A 27,489-nucleotide genomic window follows, 5' to 3' on the forward strand; every position below is an offset into this window, starting at 1 on the left:
TCAAAGCCGTTGCCTGCCCTTTATTGAATGAGGAGAAACAAACAAAAAACCAAAGCTCATTCCAGCCCACCGCCGAGGCACAGCCCATCTCCCTCCTCCCCGCAAGTTAAACCAGTCCCGGTTGAGACCAAGTAGAGAGGGGAAGAAGACGGGCGTCCCCCGAGGCTGGTGGACCATGGCTTCTCCATTTCTGCACCCCGCTGAGCTTCTCACCACGGCATCGGGCCTGCATGCAGGCTGGCATGAAGGAGACCAGGACGGGCTGCCTGGGGGGGTGGAGGGTCAGGCCTGGTGGGCAGCTCCCCGGACCCCCCCCAAGCTTCCCACCCCCCCACCCCGGCTTGCCGCAGCGGATCTCATGGGACGTCCCATCAGGCGTTCTCCTCCGAATCGTACTTGAAATCCTGGAGAATTTCGCTGATTGCCTCGATGGTTTGAATTAGCCTGCGTGAGCCGAATGGAAACGATAAATAAGGCCGCATATGGAGGCGATTAGCCGTGCTCCCCCGCGCCTCTGCCCGTCCCACCTCCCTCGCAGACCCGATGCTTGTTTATGAAACGCTCCGAAAGAGGCGACCGCGGCGGTGGGATTCAGGGGGAAAGCCAACAATTTAAGCAACCAACGTGGGGGGAGAGGAAGGGGGCACGGCCCTGCAAGCCGCCCTCAGGAGGCCCCCTTCTTCAAAAGGAGAGCGGGGGTCTCGTTCCCGGATTCCTGCCCCAAATTTGCACACACTCCCCCAAGCCCCCAGGACAGCAAAGGGACTCGATTCGGAGTTTCGGTGGGGAACCTCTGAGCCTTGAAGTGTGGGGTGTCTAGTTTCCATGATGCTTTAATCCCCCCAAGACCGCCCCCTGGCCTGGCTCACAAACAGCATCAAAGTGCTTCCCAAGATGCCCCTTGGCGCAAAGCATGATGGGAAATTCAGCCGTCCTGCCAAGTGGGGTGATGGGAGACTTTGGTTCCTTGCCCTAGAATGTTCTGGACCATCCTCAGTGAAAAGGAAGGAGGATACCAAATTGTTCCCCATGTTTGAAACCATTTGGCACATTTTGGGGGTGAGGAAATAATAAATAGGTACAGACGGAAAGTGAAGAGGTTTGACGTGCCCCCCACTCCATCTCAAAGTAGGGCGTTCCTTTTAAACATCACTTAGTGAAGGATCCCCACCCTTTCTGTGATCCTGACCCCCTCATCCAACCCCATGGAAACATCTGGCTAACATCTTCCATGTCCATATTTAGACTCCTAGAGACCCACTTTCTCACGCGGATCTTTCTAGGCGGATCCACCCAGACACCAGGGTAGTGTGGCATAGCCAATCAGGGATCCCCATTAAAGGGTTTTGCAATGTGACTGCACACAGATGCATGGCCTGCAACCACGCAGAAGCAGGTATTCATTGATTTGGGCTAAGTCAACACGTTGGCAGGACTTCCACGACAGGCAGAAAGCGCGAAGATCACTCCGGTCCAAACATGCGAACGGCCCACTCATCACCCTGATTGGCCTTCCCTGCCCAAAGCCTGTGTTCTTTGGTAGTTTGGCCCAACTTTAGGCCAGTAACTTCTGCTCTGCAATTGGAGCAAGCTGGGTTGAAGGATCTGCATGCCCCAGAAACCGCCCCCCGCCCCAAGGAAGCCACTTACTTATGCTTCACATCCCGCACTTCTTGCTCGTGAGCCTCCGCACCAGGATGGTCCTGAGCATTTTGCTTGGCAATTTGCAGCTGGGCCGTCTGGGAGAGAAACAGAGACGTTCGGATTTTCTTCGCTTCCACACCGGGGAGCCGACTTTTGCTACACAAGCCGGTCCAGGTAAGTTGCACACCTTTCGCTCAAAACATGGAACCTTACAGGTACCCCATAAGGGTAGAGGTTTACTCCCGAGAAGTGCACTCGCACCATAGCTACGGCAGCCCAAACGGAGCGCTTGACGCCGTCTCGGATTTAACGGGGGACACCTGCAAAAGCTAAGGAGGTCTGTGTTCCTTGCAGGATGCAATAAGATCAAATAAGATGATCTTATTTGATCATCTGTCTCGAGGCCGGTAGTACATTCTGAGACCTTACGGGAGCTGACAGAAGGGAAACCTGTGGGGTCGGAAGGGTAGGTTCCCAAGTTGAGTGGAGAGAGACCATTAGGGTCTGTCTACTGGCCAACTAATAGCGCAGCGGAGAAATGACTTGACTAGCAAGCCAGAGGTTGTCAGTTCAAATCTCCGCTTGTATGTTTCTCAGACTATGGGAAACACCTACATCGGGCAGCAGCGATATAGGAAGATGCTGAAAGGCATCATATCATACTGCGCAGGGGGAGGCAATGATAAAGCCCTCCTGTATTCTACCAAAGACAACCACAGGGCTCTGTGGTCGCCACAAGTCGACACCGACTCAACAGCACTTTACTTTACCCTAGGGGTTCCTAACCTGTGGTCGTCCAGATGCTGCTGAACTACAACTCCCATCATCCCACCCCAATAAACTGTAGCTAGGGATGATGGGAGTTGCAGTCCAGCAACATCTGGAGAACCACAGGTTGAAAACCCCCGGTCTGCACGACAAACCCATTCTCAACAGAAGCCAGTGTGGTGCGCCTGTTGGGATTCCAACGAGGGAGATCCTTGCCTGGCCGCACAGCTGACTGCATGGCCGCCTCGCAGGGTTGTTGTGAGGATGGCGGGCAGGGGGGAGAATGAACTTTTGGCAGGAAGAGCTGGATAAACATGCACTCTTTATAAAACTGAGTTAAGGAATACTGTACTGATGGCTCCCCCCACAAAAAGGAACTTTAGGATCTATGCTTGGTCTGGCAATAACCGTTAGCCCTTAGTGGTTTGGGGCCGGATACCTGAAGGACCGCTTGCTCCCAGGTTTCTGCCTTCCTAACAAGATCGTCAGAGGAGCCTTTGCTCCGTGTGCCGACATTGAGAGAGGCTAAATTGCCATGCACACGGGACAGGGCCTTCTCTGTTACTGCCCCCGGGCTCTGGAATGCTCTCCTGGCGAATGTCCACTCCTGGATGTCTGTGGCTGTTTTTAAAAATCAACTGAAGACCCTTTTATCTGTTCAGGCTCTTTACCCCTTAGGGGCTGCTGGGTCTCTCAACTTTCTTGTTTCTGTTTGTCTTTTTAATGGTTGGGTGTTTTATGGCTTTTGCTGATTTTAAGGTTTTAGACGTAACTTTTATGGAATGTATGTATGTATGTATTGATTGACTGTTAAATTTATACCCCGCCTCTCATTAAGAAAATCTCAAGGCAGCTCACAATAAAATTTAAAAACACGATTATAAAAAAGACACATTAAAATATTGAGCTAAAAAGTATAAAAACAAATCTGATTTTTTTAAAAAATAATAAATTAAAACACAAGCATAAAAACAGTACAAAATACAAGAAGCAGCAGTGGAGATAATCATATAAAAGCCTGGGTAAAAAGCCAAGATTTAACAAGCTTTCTAAAAACTGTGATGGAGACCGAGGAGTGAATAGCCACCGGGAGAGCATTCCAGAGTCTGGGGGCAGCAGTAGAGAAGGCCCTGTCCCGCGAGCACAACAACCGAGCCTCCCTCATTGTTGGCACCCGGAGCAGAGCCCCCTCAGATGACCTCGTCAAGCGGGCAACAACCCTTGGGAGCAGGCGGTCCCTCAAGTACCCTGGGCCCAAACCGTTAAGGGTCAAAACCAGCACCTTGAATTGGACCCGGAAACGAACTGGCAGCCAGTGCAACTCTTTCAGAATGGGGGTGATGTGCTCCCAGGAATTATATTATTTTTTTAACTTTTGTAAACCGCTTTGAGATGCGGTATAAAAACTGAATAAAATAAACAAACAACGTTCTCCTGGATTCTCAGCACTCTTCCAGAACCACAGTTCCCATGAGTGCACAGGACAACGAAACTGAAGTCAAACCAGTTTATAGCAGTGAACAGAACTCTTCCTCCTTCTCCACTCACCAGCTCAAGCTTCTCCTTCTCCTTCTCCTGGATCCGCCCCAGATGCTGGGCCAGGTCACCGCGCCCACAAGGTCCCTCCAGCTGGTCTTTGATCTGCAGGATTTCCTGCGAGATGCCGTTGAAGGCCAGCGTGATCTCGTGCACCAGCTGCCGATAGCGGATGAAGTCGTAGGCAGGACCGCTCCTCAGATAGGCCCGGTGGCCTCTGCAGATGACAAACGGAGCCAGGGGAACTGGGGGTGAGTCTTGCCCTCCCCGGGATGTGCACGTTAAGTGGGGGGGCTTCGTCACAAATTAAATTGGCCTGGGCCTTGCAGTCTAAGGTTGGAGCCATCACCACACCCAGCTGCAATGAGTTCCGCAAGTTAATTAGGCACTGCATGCAATATAGGCGCGGATGGAGGTCAGACCGAATGGCCTCCTTGCCTTCCCTTCCCTGACTTTCAAACCTGCAACAGCTTAGCCACAAATCCCGGCCGTCAAGCTTACTCAGGGTGCAGGAAGAAGCCCATAAACAAGAGCCAAAGACAGCCTCGGCTACTCATTATGGCCGACAAGTGGCTCATTAAGCAGGTAAGAGGAAGGGTGCTCTCCTCTGCGTGACCCCGGACAGGATCTACTGGGCTGGGTTTTCCAAATGCACTATTGCATTAGCAACGCTCCCCCCCCCCCGCCCCGGAGCTGCAATTTGACCCAGGAGGGGCCATCACCCACATCCCCTGCAGTGCGCCGAGGTTCATTCCCTCCGAGCGGTGGGGGACGGCCACGTTCGGGCATCCAACTCCCCATCCCCAGAAGGAAATTGTTCCAAATGTCCCCCCCACACACACACACACCAAGTGCGCCCGCTCTGCAAATGGAAGACAGGTGTCTGGAGGCTGGGCCTTCCCTGGGTCTCATCTGGAGTAGATCAGGCACCCGGAGGCAAGGCCCTGGGTGGGGAGGAGAAGGCGGGGGCCCTCCTGCTGAGCCCCGGTCCCAGGAGGAGAGTGGGGCACGGAAGTCAATTGGGTGTCAGGGCATGTTTTTTTTGGGGGGGGGGGTGCGGGACAGGCGTTTGAAGGCCTCCTGCGTGGATTTCTGGGTCTCCAAAACAAATTATGGCAGTGCCTGACGGAGAACTCTCTCTGCCTGGTACCATCACCATTTCTGAAGACATCAGAAATGTACAAGGCCCCAAAATATGGATTTTGGGGTGAGAGTGTGCATGTGCACATGTGCGTGCGCGCGCACACACACACACACCTCTCCTTCAACTTTCTCTACCCAACACAGAAGGTCATCATAGAGAGGTTTGGTTAGTCCTGAAAAGAATAGGCGAGACCCAGATTAATCCGGCATTGGTTTTAACGTTTAAATGATTTTAATTGTAAACCACCCAGAGATGCAAGTTTTGGATGGTACAGGAATAAGTTAGTCCTGAATGGATTTGGTGAGTCCCAAATAGGATGGGGCCTCGGGGGCGTTTTCAAACCCCAGGAGGGAAAAGGGAGGGCTGGACTAGTGTGCAGGGGACACAGCGTCCCCTGCACAGAGCCTCCATGTTCAGAGGCAGTGTACCCCAAATACCAGATGAAGATACTCACTCCTCGAAAAGGCGGTACGCTTCCACTCGCTCACTCTGCAGGGCGTAGAAACGGCACACCAAGGATGGCACATCCCTGTCCGGCTACAAGGCAGAAAAGAGCTCTGTGAGACGCTACAGACCTGCTCTGGACCTGCTTCCTCTGAAATATCGACTCTGGGAGCAGCCACCAATGGGGAGTGCTTTCTTGGTGTGTGTGTGTGTGGGGGGGGTGCTTTGGTGTGCCATTGCTCTCTCCCCATGAACAAAAAAGGCAGGGCCCCAATGATGCAAATTAATTATATTGCCATGTGTTCCATTTTCAGGGGAAGAGAGCTAGTCTGGTGGCAGCCAGCATGGATTGTCCCCTTTGCTAAGCAGGGCCCACCCTGGTTTGCATTTGAATGGGAGATTACATGTGTGGGCACAGCAAGATATTCCTCTTAGGGGATGGGGCCGCTCTGGGAAGCGCCTCTGCCTGCAGATGGTTCCGTGTTCCCTCCCTGGCATTTCCAAGACAGGGCTCCTGCCTGCAGCCTTGGAGACGCCGCTGCCAGTCTGTGCAGACAATACTGAGCTAGTAGAAGGCAGCGTCCTATGTTCCAGTTTCATGTGGAATGAAAACCAGTGATACTTGAGAGGACATTTAAGATATATATTTTTAACACAACCACAGCGCAGGATGTATAGCGCCCTGAATAAAATGCATAGCAGGAAAGTAAATGAATTATCCAATATTTATACACACACATACACCATGGCAAGTCACCAACATGGGTAAAAATTCCACCTATGTTTACCGAGAACGGGCTTAAAATACAATTACAAAAACCAAAAGATCAGACACATTTAAAAGGAGGAGGAACGTTCTGCCAAGAACAGCGCGTCAGGGGAGCAGCAATGGAACCTTCATGTTTCAGAGCAATCTACCTGGCTGCCAGAGCCATCACCTTCATGACCAGCTTGGGGGCTTCCTGGAGGTTCCAGCTGTCCCCTGTTGGAAACAGAATGCTGGGCTTAGATGGCCCTTTCATCTGAGCCAGCAGGGCTCTTTTGCTGCACGGATGCCATTTTTCATTGGCTGGGAACAAAACTTGACTCTTCTCAAAACCTGGCTATCCTCTTTCGAAGCAACCATGTGCATTTGGGAAAGGCTCTCTTGCAATTTCTCCACAAAGAGGGGAGGGCGGAGGGTGGGTTTATTTCTTCTACGGTTCGCTTAGATATGTGTGTGTGTGTGTGTGCATTTTTGTGCCCAAAAGCTTTGAAGGGGGAGGGAGCCGGGCCCCCTTTGCTGGCGACTCCACAATCCTCTTCTCCTCCCCCCCCACATCGCCCCCCACCACCAGAAACTCCTTGGAACGGACGGCGTCCGCTTTGGCTCTCTATGCCGTGGGTCGCTTGCCAAAAATCCAATCTCTCTCACACTCCATAAGAAATTTCCACTGGGCCTTTGAAGCAGGCGCTTTGGCAAGGCTGTGGCACGGCCTGCTGGCCGCCTGCCCCAGCTCTCCATGGCTTGAACCAAGAAGGGGGGAAAGAGGCAGGGGTCCGGCCCCCTGAAGGCAACAGCTGCAGCGTCTAGCTTGGCACCCTGGGGCACAAACCTAGGGCAGAAATGGCCTCGCCCGTTCCCAGCCACAACTCGGCTGGTCTGCAGTGAGGCCAAATGGCGAAACCTCACACGCGACGCACCCTCCAGCCCCACAACGGAACCCTCCCCATCGCCTCCGCCGACACGGTGAACCCCTGACCTCTAGACAGACGGCGTCTTTTCCAAAACACCTCTGGAGCACAATTTTGGCACACGCTCCTTGCCCCGTTCCAAATTGGGAATGGAGGGGAGGGGGGGCGGAAAGACCCCAATTGCAGCAGTACACTCAGCACTAAGCCCTTGCCCGGGGCGGTGGGGCGGTGGAGGGCTTTCCCTATATTTCACCCAATTAAAGCTGACACTCTCCATGTGGCGTCCAGGCCTTGGGATGCTCTGCTCCTTCCAGGCTGGAATCCCAGCCGGCCTGCTGGTGCGGGCTAGTCTGCAGGCCTGGAAGGCCAGCCGTTGAATAATCACCGCTGGTTCCAAAGTGGGCTCCAGCTCAGCCTCCCAGTTGAGACCCAGGGAACCAAGCAGAACCTGGACCCAAAGCCCCAAACTAGTTTGGAGAGATTGTTTTTCAGGAAGCGGAACACAAGAAAGGGTAACCAGTCCAAAGCCCAGGCCCTCCACTTTCAGATTTGCAAAAAACCTTCACAAAGGGGTGTGTGTGTGTGTTTGTGTGTGTGTGTATAAAACAAACAATCAAAAAACAATGCATGCTTTTTCTCAAGATTAAATACCCATCCTTCTCTAGAGGCACAATACAAATTAAAATGTCTTGATCGCCCTCCTGATCAAAACGCTGACAGTGACTGGGAGTTGCAGGAGAAAATCAGGGAGGCATCAAGGAAAGGAAGGGCAGAAATAATGGGTGACTTCAATCACCCACACAAAGACTGGTGAAATTCACAGTCAAGTAATGACAAAGATACGCTGAATGATAGAACAGTTGGTCATGGAATCAACCAGAGAGAAGGCGACCATAGACTTATTCCTGAGTGGCACCCAGGACCTGGTGCGTGATGTCAGTGTCATCAACCCTTTAGGGAACAGTGACCATAGTGCGATCAAATTCAGCATACAAGTGGGGAGAGAATCACCAAGGACAACTAACACAGATTCTTTGAATTTCAGAAGAGGAAACTTCTCCAAAATGAGGAGTATGGTGAAAAGAAAGCTGAAAGTGAAAATCAGGAGAATTCCTTCGCTCCAGAATGCATGGAGTTTACTCAAAACCACAATACTAGAAGCCCAGTTAGAATGCATGCCCAGAAGGAGGAAAGGTACCACCAAGACCGGGAGGATACCAGCATGGCAAACAGGTAAAGTCAAGGAAGCTGTAAAGGGGAAGAAGGCTTCCTTCCGAAATTGGAAGGCCTGCCCAAATGAAAAGAACAAAAAGGAACACAAACTCTGGCAAAAGAAATGCAAGGTGACAATAAGGGAAGCGAAAAGAGGGTTTGAGGAACATTTAGCTAAAAGCATCAAGGAGAATAACAAAAACTTATTTCGATACATCAGAAGCAGGAAACCTGCCAGGGAGGCAGTTGGACCGTTAGACAATGAGGGAGTCAAAGGGATTATTCAGGAGGATATGGAGGTTGCAGAGAAGCTAAATGAGTTCTTTGCATCTGTCTTCACAGCAGAGGATACTGAGTGTATACCTGTTCCTGAACCAGGCTTCTCATGGACAGAGGCTAAAGAATAGAGTCAGAAAAGATGACATTCTAAACTGCCTGGGAAAATTAAAAACTAGCAAATTACCCGGGCCAGATGGCATCCATCCAAGAGCACATAAAGAACTCAAATGTGAAATCGCCAACCTCCTTGCAAAAATATATATAACTTATCCCTGGAATCAGGCTCTGTACCGGAGGACTGGAAAGTAGCAAATGTAACACCAATTTTCAAAAAGGGAGCCAGGGGCGACCCAGGAAATTACAGGCCCGTTAGCTTAACATCCATTCCAGGCAAAATGATGGAAAGCATCCTCAAGGATAAAATTGTAAAGCACATAGACGAACAAGCCCTGCTGGGAGAGAACCAGCATGGCTTCTGCAAAACTAAATCTTGGCTCACGAACCTTTTGGAGTTCTTTGAGTGTGTCAACAAGTGTGTGGATCAAGGTGATCCAACTGACATCGTATACCTGGACTTCCAAAAAGCTTTTGACAAAGTTCCTCATCAAAGACTCCTGAGGAAACTTAGCAGTCATGGGATAAGGGGACAAGTACATGTGTGGATTGCTAACTGGTTGAAGGACAGGAAACAGAGGGTAGGTATAAATGGAGAGTTTTCACAATGGAGGGAAGTAAAAAGTGGGGTCCCCCAGGGATCTGTACTGGGACCAGTGCCTTTTAATTTATTCATACATGATCTAGAAGTTGATCTCAGTTGATCTCTCAGTTGATCTCAGTAAGCAGCAAAGTGGCAGAATTTGCAGATGACACCGAACAGTTTAGAGTAGTGAAATCCAAAAGAGATTGTGAGGAGCTCCAGAAGGATCTCTTCAAACTGGGGGAGTAGGAAACAAAATGGCAAACGCGGTTCAATGTAATCAAGTGCAAAGTGATGCATACTGGGGCAATTTCACATGTACAGTGATGGGGTCTGAGCTGGCAGTGACTGAACAGGAGAGAGATCTTGGGGTCGTGGTGGACAGCTCGTTGGAACTGTTGACTCAGTTCCCGGAAGCGATTAAAAAGGCCAGTTCCATGCTAGGGATCATTAGGAAGGGGACTGAAAATAAAACTGCTAATATTATAACACCCTTATACCAAACGATGGTGCAGCCACACCTGGAGTACTGCATACAATTCTGGTCACCACATCTAAAGAAGGACATTGTAGAACTGGGAAAGGTGCAGAAGAGGGCAACCCAGATGATCAGGGGCCTGGAGCACCTTCTTTACGAGGCTAGGCTACAACACCTGGGACTTTTCAGTTTAGAAAAAAGACGACTGCGGGGAGACATGATAGAGGTCTATAAAATCATGCATGGTGTAGAGAAAGTGGATAGAGAGAAATTCTTCTCCCTCCCCCATAACACTAGAACCAGGGGTCATCCCATAAAATTGATTGCCAGGAATCTAGGACCAACAAATGGAAATATTTTTTCACACAACGCATAATCCACTTGTGGAATTCTATGCCACAAGATGTGGTGACAGCCAACAACCTGGATGGCTTGAAGAGGAGCTTGGATCCCTTCATGGAGGACGTCTATCAAGGGCTACTAGTCAGAGGGCTATAGGCCAGCCTCAAAGGCAGGATGCCTCTGAGTACCAGTTGCAGGGGAGTAACAGCAGGAGAGAAGGCGTGCCCTCAACTCCTGCCTGTAGGCTTCCAGAGGCATCCGATGGACCACTGTGCGAAACAGGATGCTGGACTAGATGGGTCTCCTTGGGCCTGATCCAGCAGGGCTGTTCCTATGTTCTAAAATGTCTGAACTGCTTTTTTAATTGTCTGAACCAGAACTGAACCCGAGAAGGGTTAAAAAAGACGGACAAAGCTAAAACGAATCCAAAACCCAGCTCAGAGACATAATGGAGAGGAAAGCTGGTCTTGTGGTAGTGAGCATGAATTGTCCCCTTTTCTAAGCAGGGTCCACTTTGGTTTGCATTTGGATGCAAGACTCTGTGTGAGCACTGTCTCCTGTACAATATTCCCAAGGGGATGGGTCAAAGCTCAGCGGAAGAGCATTTGCTTGCTTGCTTGCATGCAGAAGGTCCAAGGTTCAATCCCTGGCGGCATCTCCAGGTAAGGCTGGGAAAGACTCCTGCCTGAAACCTTGGAGAAGCTGCTGCCAGTCAGTGTAGACAGTACTGAGCTAGATGGACCAAGGGTCTGACTCAGTAGACAGCCGCTTCCTATGTTCCTAGACTTCTTTCAATGAGCCACAGAATCCAGACTTAAAATCTCTTAGTTCCCGTCAACTGAAACCCCAAAAGCAGCAACCTTTTTAAAACAAACAATTCAGTCACCAGGAGCTTTTCCAGACAGCAGGCTTTACTGAGGGTTTACTGTGAGTTCAAAGATGCCCAAATAAACTGACGCAAAAAGGAGATTTTATTTTTTTTTAACCCGGATATAAATCGTGCTACACAATAATGCACAATGAAAAACCCAAATCCTGTGTAAAGTTTGCCTGGACTTTGGGGTAAATCTGGCCAATATGTGAATACACCCCCTCCAATCTGGAGGAGATGCAAACTAAAAGCCAGGTGGGAAAAACATCCAGGTGTTGAACTTGCAATAGAGGGGAAAATTTTGTCTGTTTTGGTTTTTATCTCATTGCACCCACTTTTTTCTAGCAAAAACCTTTAACCTCAAACCGTTTAAAAACCATAAATATCTCCCCCACACACACCAGTTATCATCAAGTTCATTCCATGGAGTTACCACTGCAGCCACAAAGGAGTTTGAGGTGATGAAGTGATCTAGAAGGGCTACTGAACTGCTTTCAAAAGTTAGTTTCTGAACCAGAGAATTAAAATAATAATAATAATCAATGAACCTGAACTGGAATAAAATAATAATATGATAATAATAATAAATTATTATTAATAATATTAATATTACTGGTTCAATTCCATACTGAGACAGGACCACAAAGCCATAACTATGCATTTGATTTCACAGATTGTTGAGTGGGAAGATAAATCTTAAGGTCCTCTAGTCCAAAACCCCCTGCTCAGCACAGAGTTGATGCCTGCCCAGCCTGTAACTGGAAGTCTCCAGCACAGGAGAGCCTGCCACTGCATGAGGCAGGTGGTTCCACTGTCTAATAACTCTTACAGTCCTCAATTTCCTCCTAAAGTCTAGCCAGAGTCCGCTTCATATGTATGTCACTGGGTGGTATCGCTGTTAGGAACAGGAGAGACCTAGTTTCTGGCCAACTCCTGCTCAGCTACAAGTCCCACATGCCAGCATAAGAATTCAGCATTTTGCTGAATCGGACTGTGAGCCCGTTTCCAACCGCAGTCAGATTCCTCCGGGAAGCCCGAAAGTGTGGCACAAGCATGATGGCCAGTTGCTGTCCTAGTATTCAGGGAACACTGCCTCTCAACATGGAGGTTCCATTTTAGATGCCTTTTTGCTATGAGCAGCAGTATGGAAACCACTTTGAGAGCTTGTGCTGTCGCTGAGAAGCAGTACATAAACATTCTTAAGACTTGTGTAGTCCCAACACCCTTTCCCCAACTCCAAGACATCTAAAATGAAGAGTGGGGTGAAAGCAACAGCCCCTTCCCCTGTCCATGAGCTAGTTTTCCAGGGCAGACTGCCCCTGCATAGGGAGGCTCCATCCCTATCACGGCAAATAAGAGCATATTGAGAGCCCTGCTGGATCAGACCACGCAAGACCCCCCCTCCAGCTCAGCACCCCACTTCCCAGTAGAAGCCTCTGCATCTACAGCTCACAAGCTGCGAGAAGCTTGAAAGAAATGCCCCCCCCCCCCGCTCCCCACACACACCCCTGCAACCACCTCAATACAAATGCTACGCGTGGCGGGTCCTGATCGCGCCTACTGCCTTTTCTCGTCGGCCTTACGTTCAGTTTGCAGGCGCTTGCAGGTAATTCTTGCAAGCCGCCTGGCGCAGCCTAGCAAGCAGCAAAGGCGGAGGGGAGACTTTGCCCGCCCCCCCAATCCTGTCGGGTCTCCTCCTGGGGAGGGGCGCCCTCTGGCGGCCGCTGGCGGTCTTGCGGGGCGCTGCGCCACGGCGCGCCAGGCCCCTCCTCGGGGTGCCCGGCTCTTCCTGCCTTTCCCCGCAAGGAGAGGCGGGGGGGGGCCGCTCTCTTCCTCCCCCCAGGGCCCCCTCCAGCCAGGCTCACCATGGCAGCGGCCGCGCCTGCGGAACGGGCGTCCTCCTCCCTCCTCCGGCAGGCTCTCCAAGCGCGCCCGCCTCCAGCAGGAGAGGCGACCGGCTGCTGCGCTTCCTCTTCGCCCAGCCCGTCCGCGCTAGAGCGGGGCCCTCTGCCGCCACCTGCCGGCCAGACCGCCCCACGGCAACCCCATGCCTCTTCGCCGCCGCCACGCGAAATCATCAGGGCTTTCATTTTCACCCAGGCAGGCTTAAATGGGACGCGTTGGTTATTTGGCTCCGTGGGTCGATTGTGTGTGCTTGCTCAGCTTTTGATTAGATTCGTAGTTTTATATTCCAGTTTAATGTCTGCATCCTTTTAACGGTGTGATAGTTTTGTATTGTTCTCCAATGTGTTTTAAACGGCATTTAATGTTTTAAATGAAACATTAAATTTAGGATTGCTTTAGTGAAAAGCGGCATATAAACCTAGCAATGAATACAATTGCTAGGCTTTGAGGGAATGTTCGCCTTCAGCCTGTTCGTCCGCTAACCCTGACCTTAGCTATCTCTCTCCTCCTCCAGTCCAAGCTCCGTCATTCATTCATTCATAAGAACAGCCCGGCTGCAGGATCAGGCCCAAGGAGGCCTATCTAGTCCAGCATTATGTTTCACACAGTGACCCACCAGATGCCTCTGAGAAGCCCACAGGCAAGAGGTATGTGCACGCCCTCTCTCCTGCGGTTGGTCCCCTGCAACTGGGATTGAGAGGCATCGTGCCTCTGAGGCTGGAGGTGGCCCACAGCCTCGACTAGTAGCCATTGATAGACCTTTCCTCCATGAATTTGTCTAAGCCCCTTTTAAAGGCACCCAAGTGAGAGGCCATCACCACATCCTGTAGCAGAGAATTCCATAGATTAATTATGCGCTGTGAGAAAAAGTACTTCCTCTTATCGGTCCTAAATTTCCCGACCTTCAGTTTCATGGGGTGACCCCTGGTTCTAGGCCATCTTTCCACCCTCTCCACTGCATGAATAATTTTATACACTTCGATCATGATGTCTCCCCTTAGCCGCTTCTTTTCCAAAGTAAAGAGCCCCAGATGCTGCAGCCTTGCCTCCTAAGGAGGGTGCTCCAGGCCCCCGATCATTTTGGTTGCCCTCTTCTGCACCTTCCCAGTTCTGCAATGTCCTTAAGATATGGTGACCAGAACTGTGCACAATACTCCAGATGTGGCTGCACCATAGATTTGTATAAGAGCATTATAATACTAGCATTCTTATTTTCAGCCCCCTTTCTAATGATCCCTAGCATGGAATTTGTGTTTTTTCACAGCTGCTAACTGTTTTAAATAAATAAAGAAATAAGCTACCCTTGAGGGTTCCTTCCCAGCTTGAAATCCATTTAGAGATGCTGGTTCCAGAGGCTGCCGTCCTGCTCTCTGCCTGAGAGGCAGCGAAGAACCCCATGCAAATCTGACCCTTCCCTTGTCCCCCCCCCCACTGATCTGCCCCCTGCACTTGCTTTTCTACCCCCCCACACACACACACTATGGTGCGCGTGTGTGTGTATATTTAAAATAAAATTTATTTATTTATTTATTGAATTTATATACTACCTAATATCGAAATCTCTAGGCGGTTTACAGAATTAAAACATTAAAACATAATCAAAAATATAAAACATTAGAAATACATAAAAAGATAAAATAGATAAAAACACATTAACATTCAAAAAATTGGTATGAGTTGAAGGCCTGGGAAAACAGGTACATCTTCAGGGTCCTCCTGAAAACAGACAGAGATGGGGATGCTCTTATTTCAGCAGGGAGCAAGTTCCAAAGCCCTGGGGCAGCCACAGAGAAGGCCCCGTTCTGGGTTGCCACCAAACGAGCTGGTGGCAACCGTAACCTGACCTCTCCAGAAGATCGTAACAGGCAGCAGAGTTCATGACAAAGAAGGCGCTCTCTTAAATAGCCTGGACCCAAGCCATTAAGGGCTTTATAGGTAATAACCAGTTCTTTGTATTTTGTTCGGAAACTTATTGGCAGCCAGTGAAGTTCTTTTAGAACTGGTGTTAGGTGGTCCCTTCGTGTTGTCCCAGAGACCGATCTGGCTGCAGCATTCTGTACCAATTGTAGTTTCTAGACTACGTAAAAGGCAGCCCCACATAGAGCGCATTGCAGTAGTCAAGCCTAGAGGTTACCAGCATATGTTACCACCATTTTAAGGTCATTTGTTTCCAGAAATGGATGTAGCTGTCATATCAGCCGAAGCTGATAAAAAGCACTCCTGGCCTCAGCCTGAGAAACTAGGGAGAGTTGGGGATCCAGGAGCACTCCCAGACTACGGATCTGATCTTTTAGCAGGAGTGTAACCCCATCCAGAACACGCAGATCTAAACCATCTCTCGGGTCCCGACCCCCTACAGACAGTACCTCCGTCTTGTTTGGATTCAACTTCAGCCTGTTATCCCTCATCCAGCCCAATATCGCCTCCGGGCAGGCACTTAGGGGGTGTCATGCCATTTCCTGATGAAGTTGGTATGGAGAAATAGATCTGGGTGTCATCAGCATATTGATAGCACCCCAGATCAAACTTCCTGACGATCTCCCAGCGGTTTCATGTCGCTTTTAACTCACCTCCCCCCACCCCCAGACCACCAAGTTCTTCTGTTGGGAGCGCGAATCGCACTCCCAGTGCCTGCAGTGTTGAACTCCGAGATCCCACAATGCACCTTGTGAGTACACAGTGCATTGTGGGGATTATCCCGCACCCGCACCTGTGCCAGCAGCGGCTGGAGCTGCTGGTACATGCGAACAAGCAGTTAAGCCTGAGTTAAGGGTGTCCTCGCACCCTTAGCCGCAATGAACGGGCAGGCTCCGTAGGCAGGTTTGCGGCCATGGATCCTGGCAGTTCTTCTCACGGACAGCCAAGCCAAGGCTTTGCTGCTGCCGTAGCCAGCCTGATGTATAGCAAATTAGACACAGAAGTGCATGGCTTGATATAATGCCAGCCTGCTTCCCTAGTCTCAAGGATTTTGTAAGAAATCCCTGTCAGCAGTTAAGAATGCTGTTGGGGTACTTTTCCTTCCCTTAGAGTCAAAGCAACCTGCGAGTGTTGAAGGAGAAAGATAACGCAGAAGCAGATACGGCTGAAATCGTAGCCAGTCATGGTGACGGGTTTGCTACGCAGCTGTTTGTCTGAGAGTATAAATGTATTGCTTTCTGTAATGGTCCTTTGTCTTGTTTTGAGCATGAGCCAAACAATACCTTTACTACTTAAGAGTAAATAAACCTTTGATCTTAAAGTCTTCTCATCTGGGCTGATTATTGACTCCATCTGCCCAGGAACGAACCTCCTTATTGGGGACAAGGTTACCCTGATACATCAAGCCAACGTGTTCTCACGTAGCTTGGCTGCCCGTGAGAACAGCCTCAAGGTGTCCAAAGTGGTAGACAATCGCCTACGAACAATTTATGCATGATAGGAGACCATGATGTAGAATCGCTTTGGCAGGATGCATGGAGAAAATGGCTGGCACCAGATTCTCCTCATCGGTATGACGCCCCCCGCTCCCCCGCCACTTCTGTCCTCTCAGTCACGAAACCTCATCCCGCTTCAGCCCATTTAAAGATGTGAGCCCCACAGAGCTAACCATGATGGGACCACCAGTCCCACCTGCCTGTCCTCTGTCTGGGAGCCCATCCGATCCCTTGGGCTGGTAGCAGACAGGTGGACCTAGAGCCAGTTCTGGGGTCAGATAGAACCCTCACCACACTTCGACGTTCTCCTACCTGCATGGAAAGCACCTGTTCCTGTCTGGATTGAGGGAACATCTAGTTGACGTGGTTAGGTTGGAAGTGAGAGCTGGAGGAGAGCTGGTCTGGTGGTAGCAAGCATGGCTTGTCCCCTTAGCTAAGCAGGGTCTGCCCTGGTTGCATATGAATGGGAGACTTGATGTGTGAGCACTGGAAGATATTCCCTCAGGGGATGGAGCCGCTCTGGGAAGAGCAGAAGGTTCCAAGTTCCCTCCCTGGCAGCATCTCCAAGGTAGGGCTGAGAGAGATTCTTACCTGCAACCTTGGAGAAGTCGCTGCCAGTCTGTGTAGACAATACAGAGCTAGATAGACCAATGGTCTGACTCAGTATATGGCAGCTTCTGTGTCTAACTGATTCACCTACATGATTGGGGTGATTGGATGGATCTACCTCAGAGAGAACAATCTGAGTGCTGATTGCATCAAGGATCCACACGATCAGTCCCCACCTGCATCACCAATGCATAAGGATCCACTCATGAGGAAGTGAGACTCACCAAGCTGGGGTAACATTTAAGGCACACCTGTTCAGCCCCAGGTCTCTCTGTTCCTCTGTGTGGCAGCATCCTCAGCCCAGGGGATCTTGGTACCTGTGGCTTGTTTCGTTTGAACAACCCGAGGATCTTTTAGGGGCCCTGGTACTGGAGCCAAAAGTAGGGCAATTTTATTGCCAGTTTCCATCTTTGGGTCACCAAAGCCTAATCACTTCAGGCGCTGCAATTATTTTTCCAGCATTCACCCTCTGGAGGAATATGATGAATATTTATATACCGCTTTTCAACAAAAGTCCCTAAAGCAGTTTATATAGATCAGTGGTTCTACAACTCCCAGAACTACAACTCTCATCATTCCCAGTGACAATGTATTGTGGCTGGGGGTGATGGGAGTTGTAGTTCAGCAACATCTGGAGGCACCCTGGTTGGGGACCACTGACATATTGATTGATTGATTGATTGATTAAAAGATGGCTCCCTGTCCCCAAAGTGCTCACAATCTAAAAGAGAAACATAAGACAGATACCAGCAACAGTCACTGGGGATGGATAGGGGGATGGATAGGGCCAGTTGCTCTCCTCCTGCTCAATATAGAGAAGCACCACTTTTAAAAGGTGCCTCTTTGCTCAGTTAGCAGGGGACGATGAACAATGCTCCATCTCATCAGGCAGCACCATTTCCAAAGACGTTCTGGGGGGAAAGATATCTGCCAGTCGTTGATAAGAAAACTGCTGCTGTTGGCAAGGGCCTCTTCCTGCCCTTACCCTCGGCTCTCCTGTTTTTGCTTCCTGCAGATGGGGCGGCATTTCAGCTCAGCGCTATTTTTACACCAGAGATGCCAGGGATTGAACCAGGGACCTTCTGCACACACCAATAAAACACAACCCTGCCTCTGAACTAATCCTGTGCCTTATCCCGCAGTAAGTCAGGTGACTAGCTGACTGTACGATGGAACACAGTACCGATTCTACCCAAGAGATGATACATTGACACCCTGCTCAAGAATCACAAGGCATATTTCCAGCTTATGCAAACAGATTGATTTATTGATTTCTTTTCCAGCCATCTCGGCCACAAGCTACCTTCGTGGTTCATCCAGTCATCTCAGTAGCACTTCCTGTGGACGATGTAAGGCCCGGACTCTTGGTACTGCTCCTTCCTAATCCAGCAGGGCTGGAAGTTCCTCAGGGATGCAAGGATGGAGCCTCCGGTCCAGACGGAATACTTCCTCAATGGGTTGGCTGTGACTTTGACTTTGGTGTTGGTGGGCACCATGGCCATGAGTTCATGGGTAAAGCGCTTTTCCAGCCCCTCAAAGAGGGATGAGCCTCCGCACAGCATGATGTTCTCGTACATGTCCTTCCGGTGTTCTTCAGGGACTTTCCTTAAGCTTCGTTGGGCCATACCATGGATCCCGACAAGGTTCAGACCGGGCATCTGGGGAGGGTTGAACAGCATCTCCGGGCATTGGAATCTCTCTTTCCCCATACTGATGATTTGGCCGTCAGGCAACTGGTAATCGACCATATATTCTCTCCTGGGACGATTCCACTCGGCGTCGAAATCGAGGGCAACATAACAGCATTTTTGCTTGATGTCAGCAACGACATCCAACATCCTTTCGTCAAAGTAATGCCCCATGTCCCGTAGGAGGTTCATCAAAAAAGATGTAATGTTTGTGCCACCGATATCCATCCTTTCCGTGGCATGCGGCAAGTTGTACCCCTGATGGACGGGCACGGTGTGCGTCACTGCGTATCCCGTGTCTACCACCATGCCACTGATTTTGCCATGGGCGTAGACCGACAGCACAGACTGATAGGCCACGTACATCCCCGGGGAGTTGAGCGACTCAAAGACAACCTCCACCAACTTCTCGCGGTTTGTGGTCGGGCAGAGTGGAGGATCGGACATTAAGAGTGCATGGTCTTCCGGGGCAACTTGGAGGTCATGGTAGAAGAGGTGTCTCCACAGCACTTCTGCCGCCTCCCAGTCTACGATTATGCCATGCCTTACCGGCAAGATGACATCAAGGTCGGGCTCTGTCCTCGCTCGTTCCCCAACATACGTATCTGGTCTGTCTCTTCTAGTCCTCATGGACTTCTCTGTAGGGTGACCAACCAAAGTCCCAATGACAGATTGGGGAGTCTGTTGTCCTGCGAACCCCGCTTTACACGTCCCGGTACCCGTATCGATCACCACCGCTCCGGTCTTCACAATATCTCTCTCCGGAGTACGTGACCGCATCTTGGTAGAACCTCTTTCTTTCGAAGAGGCTCTGGACCTGGCCGACTGGCCCATCGGATATCCCGGGGAAGGAGTCCTGATTCTCACACATCCTGGACTCACAGACCTCTGTGCTGGACTCTTGGATCGCGCGGGCCCAGGACTCCTTTTCCGTGAAGGCCCTGGGCTTTTTGACCTACCACTTCTGAACGACATTTTGAATGGGCACCCAAGGAGCCTTCTGTGAGATCCGCCAATGGGTTATAGTCTCAAAGTGCTGGGGACCGCCTCTACCTCACTCTCTGGTCACAAAGGCAACCATGACATCACCGCAACAGCGTGGGTGAACTTGTTTAATTGGTATGGTCCACGGTGAGTGCTTTCCTCCAACCATCACTTGGGAAACTGGATCACTCCCTCTCTCTGCATTCTCCTGCCCCTGATGGCTTCGGAATGTTCTGCAGAAACAATGGGACGGAATCGTCGTTGAATGGAACCCCATGACTCAGTCAGGCCCAGATAGAGTGGGGTCTGGCTTCAAACGAGGCCAAAATATTTCACTACTGGCTACCGGGGCCATATTTCAGCTAGATGTTGCACATATATGGAAGTTTGGAAATACTCTGGGAGACACGCCCCCTGACACATGTGTAGGGGTGCTTTCTAAAATAGCCCCACAAAGTTATTGTGGGCATCCCTCAGCAGGCTTTAGGGCAGGCTTTATTGATGGGTGGGGGGAAGGGACACCAGCCTCGTTGTCATAAACAAGAATCTGGATGCAAATTGGACTAATCAGCTGGTCATACTTGCAATCAAGGACCTCACCCATCCTGATTAAGAGGGAGGGTCTCTTCCCCCACCTCTCAATGCCAGTGAGTGCACACACACCCTACCACCATTTTTGTGCCCCCAAAAGCCATATCTGGCTTGCCTCACCAGAAGCCTTCTTCCCTTATAGCTTCCCTGACTCTACTTGTTAGCCACACTGGCGGCGTCCTGAACTTGGTGGTACCTTTCTTCCTTCTTGGTAGTCATTTCAACTGAGCTTCTAGTATTGTGGTTTTAAATGAGTTCCATGCTTTCTGGAGTGATTTGACCCTCCTGACTTTCCCCTTCAGCTTCCTTTTTACCAGTTCCCTCGTTTTTGAGCAGTTTCCTCTTCTGAAATCCATCTGTGTTGGACTTCCTTGACAATTCTCCAGTTGACTTATATGCTGAATTGGATCACACTATGGTCACTGCTGCCCAATGGTTCTGCAACTCTTGACATCTCGCACCAGGTCCTGGGCACCACTCAGGATTAAGTCCAAGAGCGCCATTCCTCTGGTTGGTTCTGCAACTTATATTTTAGGGAGTTTGAGATGATACCAAACTCTTTCAGGTAGTGAAATCCAAAACAGATTATGAGGAGCTCCAAAAGGATCTCTCCAAACTGGGTGAGTGGGTGACAAAGTGGCAAATGCAGTTCAGTGTTGGCAAGTGTAAAGTGATGTACATTGGGACGAAAAACCCCAACTTCAAGTATACGCTGATGGGATTTGAGCTGTTGGTGACTAACCAGGAGAGGGATCTTTGGGTCATGGTGGACAGCTCGTTGAAAGTGTCAACTCAATATGTGGCAGCTGTGAAAAAGGCCAATTCCATGCTAGGGGTCATTAGGAAGCGGACTGAAAATAAAACGGCTAATATTATAATGCCCTTATACAACACAATGGTGCGGCCACACCTGGAGTACTGCGTACAATTCTGGTCACATCTAAAAAAGGACATTGTAGAACTGGAAAAGGTGCAGAAGAGGGAAACCAAGATGATCAGGGGACTAGAGCACCTTTCTTATGAAGCAAGGCTACAACACCTGGGGCTATTTAGTTTAGAAGAAAGACGACTGCGGGGAGACATGATCGAGGTCTATAAAATCATGCATGGTGTGAAGAAAGTGGAGAGAGAGAAATTCTTCTCCCTCTCACATAGGGGTCATCTTGCCTGCAACCTTGGAGAAGTCACTGCCAGTCTGTGTAGAGTACTTCCGTTTGTTGGTCCTAGATTTCCCATCAATCAATTTCATGGGATAGGAAGCTGCCATATACTGAGTCAGACCACAGGTCCATCTCGCTCAGTATTGTCTACGTAGACAATACTGAGCGAGATGGACCTATGGTCTGACTCAGTATACGGCAGCTTCCTATCCCATGAAATTGATCGATGGGAAATTTAGGACCAACAAACGGAAGTACTTTTTCACACAACACATAATCAACATGTGGAATTTTCTGCCATGAGATGTGGTGACAGCCAACAATCTAGATGGCTTTAAGAGCGGTTTGGATAACTTCATGGAGGAGAAGTCTGTCATCGGCTACTAGTCGGAGGGCTACAGGCCACCTCCAGCCTCCTTAGCAGGATGCCTCTGAGTACCAGTTGCAAGGCAGGGACAGCAGGAGAGAGGGCATGCCCTCAACTCCTGCCTGTGGCTTCCAGTGGCATCTGGTGGGCCACTATGTGAAACAGGATGCTGGACTAGATGGGCCTTGGGCCTGATCCAGCAGGGCTGTTCTTATGTTATGTTCTTAAATCTTCCAAGGCACAGTCATTTAACATGTATAAAGATTTGGCCTCTCTTTATTACATGAATGTGAATTTACCCAGTCTAATGACAACCAGCCTCAGAATTGATATTGAAGACATTGGAGTGATGGATAGCTTCTGTCTTTTAGGATCAACTGCCAACAGTAAAGGATCCAGAAGTCAAGAAATATGCCGCAGACTAGCACTTGGTAGAGTTGCAATGAAGGCCTTGGAAAGGAGATTTAGATGCCGTGTCATGTTTACACCTACAAAGATTAGAATCGTTTGGACGGTGGTTTCCCCCATGACACTCTATGGATGCGAAAGCTGGACTTTAAAGAAGCAAGATAGAAAAAGCATTGGCGCTTTTGAACTTTGGTGCTGGAGAAGACTTTTGAGGAGACCATGGACAGCCAGGAAAACAAACAAACGGATCCTAGAACAAACCAATCCAGAATTTTCACTCGAGGCACAAATGACCAGGCTCAAACTCTCATACTTTGGACACATCATGCAAAGACTCAACTCCCTTGAGAAGTCCATAATGCTGGGGAAAGTGGAAGGAGAGAGAAGAAGAGGATGACCAGCAGCAAGGTGGATGGACTCGTTTACAACAGCAATGAATGCACCACTGAAAGACCTTCAAGGCCGAGTGGAAGACAGATCATCCTGGGGAGAATCTATCTATGTTGTTGCTAAGAGTCAGCACCGACTTGACGGCACATAATCACAAGTTTTCAGTTTTTCCAGACAGTTTAGAAAATCATCTCTTGTCACTTCTTCGTTTCTGTTACGCTTACTATATCTATTTCTGTGTTAGCAACCAAGCACTCCGGCTCACCCATCTTGGCTCGGAGGCTTCTGGCATTGGCATATTAAGGAGCCAGTGTGGTGTAGTGCTTAGAGTGCTGGACTAGGACCGGGGAGACCTGAGTTCAAATCCCCATTCAGCCATGATACTTGCTGGGTGACTCTGGGCCAGTCACTTCTCTCTCAGCCTAACCTACTTCACAGGGTTGTTGTGAGGAGAAACCTAAGTATGTAGTACACCGCTCTTGGCTCCTTGGAGGAAGAGCAGGATATAAAATGTTAATAAATAAATAAATAAATAATATAAGCACCTATACGCTGAATCTCTTCCCTGGTGTCTGCTATCTTTCTTTTGACTTTCTGACCAGCTGGCACAGGCTCCCGTCTGCTCTTTATGCGGTTCTGCTCTGTCCCCTTCTGTTTTATCTGAATCCTTTGCACGCTCACACTTTAAAGGATGGCTTTTGCCTCACCGGATACTGCCCAGCTCCCATCAGCAATTCCCCAGGCGTCATTTTAAAAGCTGCTCTGCAAACTTTTTGATTTTAAGCACCAGCAGTCTGGTTCCATCTTGGTTCAAGTGCAGCCCATCTCTTTTGTACAGCCCTTGCTTGCCCCAAAATGTGTCCCGGTGCCTAACAAATCTAAACCCCTCCTCCCGGCACCAACGTCTCATCCACGCATTGAAACCCCTCAGCTCTGCCTGTCTCACTGTACCTGCGCATGGAACAGGTAGCATTTCTGAGAATGCTACCTTGGGGGTCCTGGACTTCAATACACTACCTATCAGCCTAAATTTGGCCTCCAGGACCTCCCGACTACATTTCCCCACATCATTGGTGCCAACATGCACCACGACAGCTGTCTCCTCCCCAGCACTACCTAGGAGCCTGTCTAGACGCTGCGTAATGTCCGCAACCTTCGCACCAGGCAGGCAAGTCACCGTGCAGTCAACACACGGGTCACAAACCCATCTCTCTATCCCTCTAATGATCGAATCACCCACTACAAGGAGGCCCCCACCCCCCAGAAGAGTATCCCCTGTGCGAGAGGATATGGGCTCATCATCCACGGAAGGGGTCCCTTCTAAAGGAGCATTTCCCTCTTCCTCAGACCGATGTCCTCCTTGTCCAAGACCTTCATTCTCCCTGACAACAGAGGAGCTACTAGCCCTGGAGTGGGATGCCTGTATCACATCCCTGAAGGTCTCGTCCGCATGCCTCTCTGAGCTTCTCCAGATCCGCCACCTTGGTCTCAAGGGAACGGATTTGTTCCCTGAGAGCCAGGAACTCCTTGCACTGAGCACACACCCATGACTTCTGCTCATGGGGCAAATAGTCATACATGTGGCACTCTGTGCAATACACTGGGAAGTGCCCCCTCCCCTGCTGACTTTCTATCTTCATACTGGTTTTGTTGGCTGTTTACAGTATTTAAAGATAGTTTATTTGAAGGGAAGGTCTCAGCTGTAATGATCAGCTATTTAGCTGTCCAAACAGCCTTTCTCAAGAATATGAGGGTGGAATTTGTACCTACCTTCTCTTCTCCACCGGATTCCTTGTTATCACAGGGGCTTCTTCCAGGCTCCCCTGCACACTTCCCGCTAAACTCCTGCAAAACTCCAACGTCCTATTTGCTATCCCTGTTCACTATGCTTTCAGGCCTTCACCTCTTATGTAGAGAGTAGGCTCCACAATCCGTTTAGGACCATCTGAGTTAGCAGCCATCACCACATCTTGTGGCAATGAGTTCCTCATGCACCGTATTAATTCAGAGTGTCTTTCGATTACCCTCATTAGTGTGGCTTACACACATTTAAAGGAAAAAAACAAGATACAGTCTAAAACCTAAATATTATCAGGAATCACACTTAAAATGAGAGGGATAAAAGGAGTGAATATTTTAATATTCTGGGGGCTATCCAGATTTAGGAGAGGAGGGAGTGCTTGGCCTCAGTAAAGATGCCCCACACTATCCATTTGGGTGTATGGAGGGCAAAAGCCCTCTTCTATAGAAGGGTTGGTCCCCAAACCAGGCAGCAGCAATATAGGAAGATGCTGAAAGGCATCATCTCTCTGAGGGAGAGGGCAATGGCAAACCCCTCCTGTATTCTGCCAAAGACAACCTAGTGGCTCTGCGATCACTAGGAATCGACACCAGCTTGACAGTGCACTTTACCTTTGACTACAATTTTCCACAAGAGTTTCCAAAAGATCGACACCAGCAACAGCCACTGGAGGGATGGATAGGGCCATTTGCGCTCCCCCTGCTCGATAAAGAGGCTCACCACTTTTAAAATGAGCCGTTGGCACTTACCTGAATGGTCATTCTCCTCAGAAGTATGGATGGCATCCGAGATCATCATGGGTTGTCACGACCTCCTGCTCCGAGACAGGGCCAATCAGAGAGCTTTTCCTCCTGTAGCAGGAGGGAGGGGCAATCCCCTCAGGCTTCAGTCTATAGCTAGCTCTCCGATGCTCCGGCTAGAGAAAAAACAGTCGCAGAGAAAGAACCAAGCAGAATGGAACAACAAGTAAAGTAGAACTTTAGAAGAAAACGAGCTGTGAATTCTCATTGCGGAAAAACCCCACCCATGGGATGAGACGTACAATGCGGAAGAATAGAGCCTCCCCACACCTATATAGGGAACAGAAAGGTGGATAAGTTGGAAACAAACAGAAGCAGAAACACGAACGGTCGGGTGGGTCGGATGCCATCCATACTTCTGAGGAGAATGACCATTCAGGTAAGTGCCAACGGCTCATTCTCCCTCAGAAGAGGATGGCATCCGAGATCATCATGGGACATGCCATAGCCGCTATCCTAGCTGGGTGGGAGACCGTGAGAATGCTCCTATGGCGGGACCACCTGTTGCAGAACTCGTCTGCCAAAAGAAGCGTCTGCAGAAGCCCAGTCGTGTATTTTATAGAATTTAACAAACGTGGACAGGGAGGCCCACGTTGCAGCTCTGCAGATATCGATCAAAGGCGCCCTCGTGGAGAGAGCTGCAGAAGCCGCGGCACTGCGCGTGGAGTGGGCAGTTATACCCTCCGGAGGCACCGCCTTAGCCGCTGTATAGGCCAAGCGAATGCACTCGCAGATCCAGCGTGACAAAGTAGGGGAAGAGACCTTCCTTCCCAGAGAGCAGTCCCTGAATGATACAAACAGGGAATCAGAGACCCTAAAGCCCTTAGTGCGCCGCAAATAGATTCTTAATGCCCTGCGGACATCTAGGGTGTGCCACTCCTTCTCCCTGGGATTGGCAGGGTGGGGGCAGAATGAAGGCAGCATGAGCTCCTGGGATCGGTGAAAAAGAGAATTAACCTTGGGCAGGTAAGTGGGGTCTGTACGCAGAACAACGTAATCGGAGTAAACTAGACACAACTCCTTTCTGGCAGACAAAGCGCCCAGGTCTGAGACCAGCCGGGCTGATGTAATGGCTACCAAAAATAGGACTTTAAAGGTAAGAATACGCAGCGGCACAGTCCTTAAAGGTTCGAAAGGAGGCTTAACCAGGGCCCGAAGAACCAAGTTCAGGTCCCAAGTGGGGAAACGATGGACCGGTGGAGGACTAAGGGCCGCCGCACCCTTAAGGAACCTTCGAATGTGGGAATGGCATGACAAAGGAGATGTCCCAGGAACCTGTAGAGTAGAGGAGATAGAAAACATCTGTCGCCTGAGGGTGGCCGGTTTGAGCCCCCTATCCAATCCGGATTGCAGGAACCCCAGTACCTGACTGACCGAGGCAGAGTGAGGGTCGGCCCCAACCGACACGCACCATGCCACGAACGCAGTCCATGTGGCTTGGTAAACCCTGAGTGTTGAGGGCCGTTTGGATGCCAAGATAGTCTCCTTGACTGCAGGAGAGTAACCGCATGCGTCTAGCGCGCCCCGCTCAACCTCCAGGCGTGTAGGTTCAACCAGCGCGGGTCCGGGTGGAAGAGCGGACCCTGTCGAAGGAGTTGGGGATGACAGCCCAAGGGCACTGGGGGGGCTAGGGACATGTCGACGAGGTCCGAAAACCACGGGCGGCGCGGCCAATGCGGGGCCACGAGAATGAGTTCCGCCCGCTGTTGGCGGACCAATCTGACCGTCTGGGACAGGATGGGCGTGGGGGGAAAGGCGTACATAAGGCCCTGTGGCCAAGGTGTCAATAGGGCGTCCACCCCCTCGGCTCCGTGTGTTTGGTACCTTGAGAAGAACCTGGGGACCTTGGCGTTCCCCGGAGCCGCAAACAGGTCCACCTGTGGGTGGCCGAAGCTCGCCGTGATGGTGCGAAAGGCTTGCTCGTCCAGGACCCATTCTGCCTGGTCCAGCCTGGTTCTGCTGAGCCAATCTGCCAGCGTGTTGGACTCCCCGCTGACGTGCACTGCTTCTAGCGAGCCCAGGTGCCTTTCTGCCCAGTGTAGGAGCACAGAGGCCTCGTGCATCAGCGGCCAAGCCCTGGTCCCCCCCTTGACGATTGATATGCGCCTTTGCCGTCGCGCTGTCGGTTTGAATCAGAACATGCCGACCGGCGATCAGGGGAAGGAAACGAATCAGGGAATAGCGGATCGCCCTCAGCTCCAGCCAATTGATGGACTGGAGCCGTTCCTGAGGGGACCACAGACCCTGAGCGACCTGACTTTGGCAGTGACCGCCCCACCCCCGA

General features: G+C 50.3%; 2 protein-coding genes across 2 annotated transcripts; both read right to left on the bottom strand.

Moving 5' to 3' along the window:
- REX1BD (required for excision 1-B domain containing) lies at positions 1 to 13,179 on the bottom strand. The gene is made up of 5 exons (XM_053293200.1): positions 12,955 to 13,179; positions 5,547 to 5,629; positions 3,961 to 4,165; positions 1,651 to 1,739; positions 1 to 444 (listed from the first exon to the last, which is right to left on the bottom strand). Exons 1-5 carry the CDS (start codon positions 13,177 to 13,179, stop codon positions 372 to 374), a joined length of 675 nt encoding a protein of 224 aa, XP_053149175.1. The 3' UTR covers positions 1 to 371.
- A 5,075-nt stretch (positions 13,180 to 18,254) lies between these two features.
- LOC128342133 (actin-like protein 9) lies at positions 18,255 to 20,435 on the bottom strand. The gene has a single exon (XM_053289041.1). The coding sequence runs from the start codon at positions 19,677 to 19,679 to the stop codon at positions 18,342 to 18,344; it is 1,338 nt and encodes a 445-aa protein (XP_053145016.1). The 5' UTR covers positions 19,680 to 20,435; the 3' UTR covers positions 18,255 to 18,341.
- Between the last annotated feature and the right edge of the window lie 7,054 nt (positions 20,436 to 27,489).

This window comes from Hemicordylus capensis, chromosome 2 (assembly GCF_027244095.1).
Source record: "Hemicordylus capensis ecotype Gifberg chromosome 2, rHemCap1.1.pri, whole genome shotgun sequence".
NCBI lineage: Eukaryota > Metazoa > Chordata > Lepidosauria > Squamata > Cordylidae > Hemicordylus > Hemicordylus capensis.

Excerpts from the sequence above, each read along its gene's own strand:
- REX1BD (XM_053293200.1), bottom strand. The coding sequence starts at position 13,179 with ATGAAAGCCCTGATGATTTCGCGTGGCGGCGGCGAAGAGGCATGGGGT. Across the intron at positions 5,630-12,954 it reads CAGGCGCGGCCGCTGCCATG|CCGGACAGGGATGTGCCATC; the intron begins GTGAGCCTGGCT and ends TCTGCCTTGTAG. Across the intron at positions 445-1,650 it reads GTGCGGGATGTGAAGCATAA|GCTAATTCAAACCATCGAGG; the intron begins GTAAGTGGCTTC and ends CGGCTCACGCAG.
- LOC128342133 (XM_053289041.1), bottom strand. The coding sequence starts at position 19,679 with ATGTCGTTCAGAAGTGGTAGGTCAAAAAGCCCAGGGCCTTCACGGAAA.